Source organism: Petromyzon marinus, chromosome 38 (genome assembly GCF_048934315.1).
Source record: "Petromyzon marinus isolate PM22_M1 ecotype Great Lakes invasive population chromosome 38, UKy_Petmar_22M1.pri1.0, whole genome shotgun sequence".
NCBI lineage: Eukaryota > Metazoa > Chordata > Hyperoartia > Petromyzontiformes > Petromyzontidae > Petromyzon > Petromyzon marinus.
In genome coordinates, this window is record NC_133704.1 from 2,566,800 (window position 1) to 2,578,225 (window position 11,426).

Consider the following 11,426-nt stretch of genomic DNA (forward strand, 5'->3'; position numbering starts at 1 on the left):
GGTCGTTGACCTGAAGGAACTCAAATTAAATTAAATCTTGTGCACAAGCAAAGCACAAGATGCACAATGAAATTTCATAAACTTTCACGGGGTTTGATTTCTAGGTCAAGCTGTGCATCCGGTTAAAATTCACAGATGGTTGCCAATTTCAATCGGCAAATGATTCGGGATTGTCAAAACATTTCGTTTAAGCTAGAGTAGCCACGTGGAACAGATAAGCAAAGGGACGTAACATCCTGTGACATGACTTCCTGTTAAGACTCTCAGGGTCCCAGGAACAGGACAAACAGAATGCGACATCAGGGTGCACATCCATTGCCAAACGGTTTGCCGAGAATACCAGACTTTATTCTGTTGTCGTTAAAGATGGAGCAATTGTTTTGGCAACAATCATCTCTTGTAGATATCACTTGGTGTTGACCAGGCTTAAAAGGAAACAACAGCGTTTTACCACAATCGCGTGCCCTTCATACGTCGCAAAATTAGGATGCGCTCCAGTTTCCTAACTAGCAGTGCCCTTTCCTCAAAACCTTAAGTTATGATCAAATAAAAACAACCTATTTCTGTGTTGGACGCATAGGTCAACTCGTCCACTGGCAAAGACCCATAACTAGAAAAAAGTACCAAACGTTCAAGTAAACGTAATTAATGAGGGATTGTTATCGTTCAGTCTGCAAGGCTGCCATGGGAATTGATCTCAACAATGCCTTAATTCGTTCCTTCGTGCAACCAGAACCTTGCTCCAAGGATTTTAGGCGAAATTGTAAATGCAAGGAAGATGCACGACAAAAGAAAACATAAGGTGCCCTTCACAGCCGTTAACGACATGTACAAATCAGTATTTGCGTAGACGTCATTCCGAAAATATGGACTTATAAAGAAAGCTTAATGAGCCAATAAATATACCGGTAATTAAGACTTTTATACCAAGGAAATTTAAATGTAAAAGAGCAGTACCACTTTGAGGAAGGCCAACAGTGTCTGCATTATGGAGAGACTGCCTCCTGCCATAACAATGAGGAATTTCCACCAACGGTTCATGTCCACTAATGGAGATTTGCACCGCTAAATGCGGGTATGAGCTGCAGACTGTATGACATGACTATTTCCTGCGCTGGATTTCCGTGTGTTTATTTTATCTCATTGTTACCCTCGCGGTGAACCGGTGCCACAGTAGTGGGGTGCGTGGGGGTGGTGGAGGAGGGTGGGGGAGGTCAGTGGTGAGTGCCGAGCGAGTGGCGAATGTCTGACGTGAGTTCGGGCGAGCGGCACGTGAGCTTCTCATTACACCGGCAATAGCCGTACGGCTGCCCCCAATTTGTATTTTAAAAAGGCCACGGTCCTTTAATCACACGGTGTTTTAAAAGTCGGCAGATTACCAAAGCAGAGCCATATTCCACATAAAATGATTATGAATGTGCTGCTTAACAACGGGGAGATGCATCTTCTGGAAGATGATTCTGGTACAATTAGCTTAAAACATTTCTTCCAGAGAGAAACTGCATTGCTATGGAAAACCATCTTCCGTAAAAAAATATTCTGAAGTACATTAAAGCACATAATCCGTATGACAATGTATTTTTTTGACTAGAAGACACTCCCAAATGTACAGGGGGAAAAATGCACCGTATAATCTGGAGAATTTGGTAATTGTCATCGTCAGACTTGGAGATCAGACTGCAAAACTTGCCAAGCCGTCGAACGGATGCTCTGCGGGGTTTGAGACTCGTGCCAGAAAGAAAGAAACAAACGAATAGGTCCTGCGTCAGGTGGGAGAAGAGCGTGGATTAATTCCATCTATCAAGAAGAACATCTGGATTGGGCAGGAAATAGAGGGAACAGCTCGCTCCGATTAGCAAGGTTGGTTACGTACAGTGCGAAAGAAGTTCAACAAACAGATAGGGTAGGGGGTAGAGAAGGGGAATGAGCTGAATAACGTGATCAAGGGAATATTCTTTAGCAAAAGACCAAGAGGATGGGAAAATAACGGCGATGCTAGAAAATGTTCAGCAAAGGAAGCACGTAGGGACAGAGGAAGAGAGCAGCGGCCCAGCAGCATTGTGTCGCCTCGGACCCATTTACAGACAGAACACCAAGTGAACTAATGCGCCCGGGGTGGGGGGGGGCGAATGAAGTACGCAGCAGAGGTGCCCGCTCACCAGCACTGCAGGTGGAAGGATGCGGGGCAGTGGTCGCAGCACAGGAGGTCTCCGCCCTCGCGGCAGCTGTCGCAGGTGTCATGGTTGTTGGCACGGCCGGTGCGTCGTGCCGCATCCCGCTCGTGCCTCCGTGAGGCAGCGAGCGAGGCGGCACTCACGCCGCCCCCGCCGTGCTCCTCGTCGCTCTTAGGAGGTGCCACCAGCGCTTGGATTTGCTGCTCGGATGCGGGAGAGAAGCGGTGGTTAGGGAGAATAAGACACAGATGGGGCGGTGAAGACAAGTGCAAGGGTAACAAAGACAAAGATCGCCCGTATAACCTCTAACAGACTTTCGGGGCAAGTGCTGTTAGCAAGCACCTATAAAGGCCGGAACGCTACACAAGGGATTGAGTGGGCAGCACCACGCCCGCCACCTTTGTCTCAACCATGGCGATGTTTACATACCACACTAGATACTCATTTGAGTCAACCTAGAGGAGGCCCATGACCAACTCAGATAATTGTCACTGGAGTTAGCCGTGAGCGGGAATCAAACTCGGGTCGCCGGGTTCGCAGTGCAGCGCACTAACCATTGCACTACCGCTCCCCGCACCACACACACATTCGAGCTGGGATGATTAGGTAAATTTACAAAAATCGGGAATCGAAAACAATATTAACTATGGAGTGGAGACCAAGAGGAGGCAACAGAAGCAGAGGAAGACAGCGGAAGAGATGGCAGCGAGATGAAATCAAAGAATTTGGAGGCCAATGCTGAACAATTTAACCTGATGGCGGTACCCCGGGGTACCATAGTACCCCGGCTCTCGCATAATGTCCGTGATGCAGTCATTTTTAGTCTGTTGATGGTCGGTGGTGCGGCAATCGACTCATCTCGACGAGCTGTACACGATGCACTATGGTGCATACGAGCGTTCAGGGTTTCAGCGCAATCGTCCTCGCTGCGTTTCGACATCGCGGAGTAGCACTGATTGATTGATTGGTACCCCAGTCGCGGAGTGAAGTACACCCCTGGAAAAAATAGTGTCCCAGAAATACAATATTTAATTGCCTCGTCCATTTTGTATTATTTGGTACCCCGGGATACCGCCATAAGGATCAATTGGACAGCCCAGCTCTTATGCACAACATTGGTGGTCGTGGTGGCCAGGTGGCTCAAGAGGTCAAAGCGCTGAGCTGACACCGGTGAAGCTTGGTGAAATTAACTACCATTATTTGCAGTGTGGTGTGGCCCTAATCTAGCAATGGATTAACTACAAGCTGTGTTTGTACATGTGTATGATCCTGCATGTCAAAAGTGGATTTATTCATAAATCAATCTTTTAAAGGAGGTGGATGGCAATGGGTTCAATTTGATAATGCCCTTTATAAATCCGGGAATGCCTCCCCAAGTGTCAAGACTTTTTATACAGGGGGAACCTATTGGGATGTTTGCCTAATTCCATTCGTTTTTGCATGCGCATCATGGTATAAATCTGGTGACCAGAGCACATTTCTGGGCCACGGCTGCGGCGAATGATATCTGAAGCAATCCTAGGTGCCCCTTCACCAACCCGCACGGACCAGTGTGGCGATACGTGGTCAACAACCTCGCATGGACCAACAATAGTGTGGAGAGACTTATCCAGCAAAGAATTGACGAAAGCCTATATCTTTACACTTTATTTTGCATGTAGGTCGAAACTAGAGAATCCCAAGGAAACCCACACATGAGGGGATGACGCTCAATGCTCCACGCCTTCAACTCACGAATAGCTCTGCTTGTGATGTCACAGCTCCACTTAAAAATTAGCAAGGACAGACTGGCATGCGATCGATCAGCTAGGCTACGGTCTGCCAGAGATTTCACAAGTCATGCAAACAATGTAAAGGAGAGAGAGAGAAAAGGCAACCAAGCAAGTGTGACAGATTGTGCAACATGGACCGACAGTCAAAGCTCTGGCAGAGGATCAACCAAAAACAACTCCTGCATTCGCGTACACCACTAGGTGCGAGTTTATCTCATTCCATCTTTATGCCAAAGTGGTAGATAACTGTACTTAAAACCTCTGCTATTGCACTGCAACTGTTACAAAAGTGGTGTAGCCCTAACATGAATGTACAGGTTTTTTTTGGGTTAGGTAATGTAAATATAAATGTGTCGTTAAACCCGCCCACAACGCACTCATTACCAAGCTTGCATGTGGATGAAAGCTATCACACCTCTTGGAAGCAAAGCAAGGTGCCCTTATATCCAAGATGTGCTTGTGTCAGAAGTTACCATTTGCCCTCCCAAACACCACCAGTGTGTTTGAAGGACATGTTGCTTATATGAGTGCTATACTTATATAAAGGTATGATTATATCCATCTTCTACTGTTTTATGAAGTCATGGTTTACAAGGGACAAAACTACAGGCAACTGTATAAGTAACGGTCCACGTATCTATATAAGGACCTTGTCCAGCCAATCTTAATAATAAATCACAGCGTGAGATCATTACTATTCAAGTTCCAGGATTCTTTATTTAGTTTTCGAACAATCGTGGGATCCAGCTGAAGGAGGGGAGCGACTACGGCATGTGCCATCAATGGAAATAGTTTCGAAGCCCCTTTTGAACGTAAACTATCGAGCAGGTATCAAATTCTGCCAGCTGCATATAGCGTTCCACTACGCTGCATTGAGTTATGATATGACATGACATTACGATTAAGGAGGTGGAATGCTGCCCTGGTGTAATACTAAACTATTAAAACCAATTGTCAATTCGAATCAATCTCCTGGCGTAGCAGTTGAAAAAAATGGTGCAAGTCTTTTAAATCCTCCGTACAACTTGTCCATCCACCAGCATAAACTACCTTGCCTGGTATACAGGAGACGTGGGTTCGATCCAGACCCTGATGCCTGCTGTATACTTGGAGTTTGCGGTGTCTCTCCCAGTGGTCGTGTGGATTTTTCTCCGGGTCCTCCGGTTTTTCCCTCCAAATTTAGAATCAACGTGTGTTCAGAGTATTTGGCTGCTATAAATTTCACGTGCTAAGCAACTTCATTGAGCTATCATTTGTGGCCAGGTCGCTGTATAACTCAGTGGGCCTTACCTGGTAAAATAAAAATAGTTTAAATAGCTTTTAGTTTTAGTTTAGGTAACTTGCGGTCAGATGAAGCGCAAGAACTCCCACCTCATCCAAGATGTCTGGCCAGCTCGAACTCACTTGAGTGCAGGTCATTCCACCAGCAGTGGCACAGGTAAAAAACACTGCAGGGCTGAACCTATACATTTACCCTTTTAAGATAAATGAAGGATTAGGACCAGTTTGTTGTTATAACTTATCCTTCGACTGCAGAGCTCGTTATGTGGTGGCAACAGCTGGAACCCAATGCAGCTGGATGACGATGCTGTGGTTAGAGCTAGGGTTTCTGTGCTATGGTGAGAACTGTGATATACCGCACGATATAACGGTCCACAATAATTATATTGTCTATTTTGTAAAATTGTGATATCCTTATTTGTTTAGTTTGTTTTATATCTTCTGCTGTGACAAATTATGTGAATTAGGAACAACCACATTCGATAATGTTCTAAATAACTGTATAACCCAAACATTATAGTTTTTTCTACATAACTTCAGTAACCCTATTATATTGTGGTAGTACAGGCTAAATTTATGCCTACACTTTTGTAGTATTCATTTCCTAATATTTATATGGCAAACTTGTATACAATGTGTGTTATAAGCATTGTATATCGTAAAAGGTTGCAATGATTCGAAGACTCATGGCAGACACATGCCGAGTGAACTGCAACTGATGAACTTGTAATAAATTTTGAATCTTCTTTGGTTCTTTCGGTAAAGTCACGTAGAATGAGAATAATAAATTAATAAAATAACACAATAAAATTCTCACGACGTTTCGGCCACAACACAAGTGGCCTTCATCAGGTGAAGGTACGAGACTGTCTCACTGTCTCGTCCCTAAAAATAAAATATTTTATTTTATCAATTTATTATTCTCATTCTACGTGACTTTACCGAAAGAACCAAAAGAAGATGAATCCTTGCAGTCACGAAAGCTTTAAATCGAAATTTAATTTTGAATCGTACTGGAAGTATGACAAAGCACCAAAACAATCAAATTGAGAAATACAATTAAAAAGTTACAATAATTGATGCAGCACACAAGAGAGGCCTAGTACTAGCTCACTTTTCCTCCCTTCAATATACCGTTTGCAAAGCAGCACTCCATAACACAGGAGCCACTCAATTAGGTTACTGAAGAAGCTCCCAGCAATGTGCAGAGAAACGCCAGAGAAGTGGCATTACAATCTCAAAACACACCAGAGCTGTACAGCACAACGGGGAAAAGCGGACGGAAAATGTATATCACTTGGTGAAAAATGTCATCGCAGCATTGCTAGTTCATGCAATTGACTCCTGATTTGAAGGTTGCAAAGTGAGTCCCCACTTTGTGGGAGATCAGTAGTGATTGTCCTGTAGACTTGTAGTGTGACACAGGCCCCCTACTGCTTGGGCGTGGTATTGTGATGCACACAGAATGACAGCTGCCACTCGTATACACACGGGAGAGATGGCTTTGGCCAGATTTACTTTGAAGTGGCCCATGGGTAAAACACACATTGATGGAGCACAGCTCACCAGTGTGAAGGGGTTGGGGGAGCGGGGGAAATTAATATTTTTTTTATGTATTTAGGTAAAGTGTATGCATTGCAAGGTACAAGGGGGCAGAGGTTGGTATGTCCCTTCATTGCCCAAAACACCACATCCCTATCTGGAGTGAGCATCTCTATCTAGAGGCAACTGCTGCATTTCGGACGACCATATGCGTTATTTTAAACATTAATAGCTCGAACTGCTCATCGCACCTCTACACGTTAAGCAAAGAGGTGGGCCCTATGCTCACTGTTTAACTTGTAATCGGAGTCAGACTATTTGGCCCTGATGGTACGACCATTACCGATACCTACCCCACACAGAGAGAGGGGGACAAATGATTAAGCACACATGCAATTTAAACATATTACATTGACTGTTAAGACATGTAGCTTTTGGTAGCACGCGTTTTTAGAAGGCGCAATAGCCCGTGGTCGAGACTACTGACGGAGTGGCAGCTAAAAGATGATAATGTACGAAATGTCATCCAACGCGGAGATGATGCGATCAAATTCCCTCGTGTGCAGGAATTATATTATTTAATACATCGCAGGACCATTTGATATGGGAGGCTCTTATATTGCAGTAGACTAATAATGGCTGATGATGATGTACAACTACCGTGCATGTATGCATGCTGCAGACAATAGTTTAATGCTATCAATAATAATAACAATAATGATGGAACACATGCACACCCATTCAATCAGAGTAAGAACCAGTATATAGAATTGCAAGGACACAGCAATAAAGTTGAGCACGATTGCGTCAAAACACAAGACAATTTTTTTTCCAACAACACCAAATTGGACCGCCTCAGATAAACACACGTGCAGCCCTTCATGAATCCACTGCTGGATGAGGATCTCCCCATGCCGTGCGGGTCGTTCGTACCGTACTTCACAACACTGGTCAATCGGTATGGGTTGGTGAAGTCAGGGAGCATAGACGTGGGAACAAAGTAGAACTTTACAACAACGGTTTTTGGTGCTGCTGCACCACACTGCCAACCACAGCCCCGATTGTAACATGTCATGCATGGTTTTGCTCATCTAAGCACAATCATCCACCATCAACCCTGCTCGGCTTTCGATGTCTGACGAGATTGGACACATTCCGGGTGATTGGTCAGGGCATCACACAGCACCCGTTCATTAAATACAAGAGACAGCCACCACCAAGTAATTCCACCTTCAGAAGCTCCGTAAGATCCAACAGGCATCACAACGTAACCTCCAGCGGCACATGTTAAGACAGGCACATACCAGGGCCATGCACGTGCGCATGCAAAGGACATCTCGCAAGTAAGGAACAACCCCGCCTCTCGCTCCTGCACATGAACGTCCCACAGCAAGATTAAACAAACCTACACGTTTGCTCGGGCCACAGCCTTAAAAAAAGGTATCAGCAGTGGCAACAGCAGCAGCGTCACCAACAAAATGCAACACTTGGGAGACTGACGGACTTGGCAGCAGCGATGGTTATGCTGGTGGGCATCAAAGCCATTCCTGCCACCTTCATGTCGAAGCCTGCAGGTGACTCATGGTGCTTTCGAGGCCCGCCAGAACGACAAGCCCTCTTCACCAAATTCATATGTACTTTGAACAACCACCAGATGCTTTGTTCCAGCAAGGCTGCCATCATTAAATCGTCCCAGCTCCGAGCCATCATCCCCACCAACACCTACACCACGTGTTTTGTTCTCAGCCCCTGTATAATTGCACGGAAGTACACAGTACTGACACTGTGGGACGTGGGATGGGTAGACAGATGCAGATCAACGAAGCAGCGAGATTGGCATAGGACAGAGCGAAGTGGAGGGAGGTGCGACATACCACCAACCCTCTAGAAAGACGGTACCAGAAGACTACTACTGACACTGTACCTACACATGTAAACCTAGCCACTCGCGCGTAGCCGTGCAGTTTGTGGAATTGGCTCCCAGGGCTTCGGGTATTTACAATGACCCCCGAGAATGCTAAAGGTGACGCTGGAGCATTGCTACTGCACACCGAGAATACTAAAATACTCTCCAGCCTAGCTGGAGTGATTTTCAAAAGTAAGCCGAAAGAGATCCTAAGGGTGTCTTGGTATGCTCGAGACTGGCAGTTAACCGTTGTAATCCTAAGGTTGTTTTCATTTTGCTCACATAACCTCCAGCATCGTGATCCTCATAAGAATCATATGGTTGCGTTATTGAGGCGCTATTAGCCGTATGTAGTCTATATACGCAACAGAATACGGAGAGTGGGGATCCACAGCTTGTGCTACAACACCAGAGAATACCAAAATCGTCATCTAGGCTATACGAGTCCCATATATTCACAATTCAAAAATAAACAACAAGAAACACTACCGGTGGTTTAGTATGGCCGAGACAGGGGAAGTGTGTACACCATAGGTAACCCCTAAGGCTGCTTGTTATACTTTGTCTCTCTCCGCCTCCAGCATTAGTATCAGTGACCTCGGCAAGAATCAAATGGTTGCATTCGCCAGTGGGTACGACCCGCAGGTACTGTACGGTAGATGAAACCGAATAAGATGGAGAGTGCAAATGGGAACCCACAGCTTGTGTTACAACACGCACGCACGGCGAGACGAGGTACTTTCACCAGCAGGGTCGCCTCGCCTAGCCCGTGCTGCCGACAAAAAAAAACCCCTTCAACGATCTCTAACGAGACGCCGCCTGGACCAAGAGTGAATGTTTTATTTCACAATGAAACACAACCCGTGGCGTAGCATACGAAAATACACGGGCATGCACGAACGAGGGTACCCATGGGCAATATCGCGAGAGCTGATGAACCTGTAGACTGCCGCTGCGTTGTGAAGACTTTCACAGGGCCACACATGTGGCCACGTGAAAGGGGCCATCACACGAGGGATGGGAGCAAAGTCATTGTACGGGAGATGCAGGGAGGGTACAAAGCATCAGAGGAGACGAAGCAACGGTGGTTAGAACCACAGGAACAGAGAAAATTATAGTGGGAAAGCGCGAGAGGATACGCATAATTAGAATGACAAGCTGGGGACGAAGCATCAGAGAGACACACCGAGAGAATCAGAAGCATCAGGAGAATCCAAGACGCACCACAGAGGAGCAGGATCAACAGAGATAGAAGTAAAAGAGGCACAGCCGCCTTAAGCCAAACCAACAGCATGATCGTTAGAGAAAAAACTGCGGCGTCAGAGGAAAGGCATGAGACAGCAGCAGAAACAGCAGGGTTACCATAGACTAGCATGACATTAGACAGGCACATCATGAGGAACAAAAGCACAAGAGAAGGGGCATCGTCGGTAGCAAACGCCACAACCGAAGCATAGCACACCTACGTGAGTTTTCCCGACGAGTCGAGGAACAGCGACACAAATGCAAAGCCATCAGATGAGCGAAAGCATTAGAGGCGCACGACAAAATTAGAAGAGAACAAAACATGAGCAGCAGCGTTACACACACAGTACCTACAGAAGCATTCGAGGCGTAGCAGCATTTGAGCCAAACAAAAGCATACGACAGCAACAGCAGCGCCACAACAGGAGCGTGACACAGGCCGCCACCAGCCTCCCCCTCACCTCCATGAGCCCTCCCGACGTGTCGAGGTCGTACACGATCTTCTCCATCATCGTGGCCTCCCTCCTCGCCGCGGCCGATAAACAATCTGCAAGCGCCTCCTCTGCTCAGTCCCTGCGCTGGCGTTGCACTTGCGTTTGGGTTCACTCCGCGCTCCCTAACTCAACAAAAGACGCAGCGGCCGAGAAACGCGGCGGAGCGGTCGCCACTCAGCCGCTGCTGCTGTCGCTGCCGCTACTCGCCGCCTGCGTCGCCATGGCGTCCCGAGGCGCAGCGACAAAACAAGGCCCTGCGGGGTCCTCGGTCTTGCCTGGAGCTCCCCGCAGGGAAGCCTGCGCTAGGCCTCCCGTCAGATGCGGAGGCCGCGCCGGCAAGGCTGGGGGCTGAGGCGAGCACGAAGCACGCAAGGAATCGTCGTCCCCTCTCTCTGGCTGCACTCCCACCCTCGCTACCGCCGCTGCTGTTGTCGTTGCAAAGACCTTGATAACACGGCCGCTTATTAACGGCGGCCCCGCGCCGCCTCCTCCTCCATCACCGCCGCGTCAAGTTGGCGCTAACTTTGCAATAGCGGTAGTGCGCATGCGTAGACACGCCCCGCCAGCCGCGTGGCTTCACGAGCGCGCGGTTCCCGCCAAAAGCGCGTGCTCGCCCATTGGTCAATGTCCGGCAATCCTGGCGCGCGATTGGACGCAATCGCGTGATGTGACGACAAACGGTGCGTAACGGCGGCCATCTTCGGTAAGGAAAGAAGTCGTACAGTAATATTGTTGTGAAGGATGACGTCTTCTGTAGCCATTTCCGGTCAGATATAATAATATTAAATTATTACAAGTTAATTATATTTATATTACTGTTCATGTTAACCACAGGTTTTTTTCCTAGTATGGAGTTGCGTGACTTCCATAATGCTCTGGAAAAAAAGATGAAGTGAACGAAAAATGTGCTTATTGACATACATTACAGCAATGCCTGAGGAATCAATTAATCGGTTGGGTCGCAGATTGAGAATCGATCCTTTACAAATCTCATTTACATGGAAGTCATAGA

The 11,426-nt window shown here is 46.8% G+C and overlaps 1 protein-coding gene across 2 annotated transcripts in view; it reads right to left on the bottom strand.

The window, feature by feature from the left end:
* Nucleotides 1–11,409, bottom strand: part of PHF12 (PHD finger protein 12) — a 33,958-nt gene extending 22,549 nt beyond the window's left edge. For both annotated transcript variants that reach the window (XM_032967938.2, XM_032967937.2), the window contains exons 1-2: nt 10,382–11,409; nt 2,160–2,374 (exon numbers count right to left, since the gene is read on the bottom strand). In XM_032967938.2, the coding sequence (XP_032823829.2) occupies nt 2,160–2,374; nt 10,382–10,432 (266 nt within the window). In that variant the 5' untranslated portion in view covers nt 10,433–11,409. The remainder of the gene's footprint in view (nt 1–2,159; nt 2,375–10,381) is intronic.
* Nucleotides 11,410–11,426: the final 17 nt, after the last annotated feature.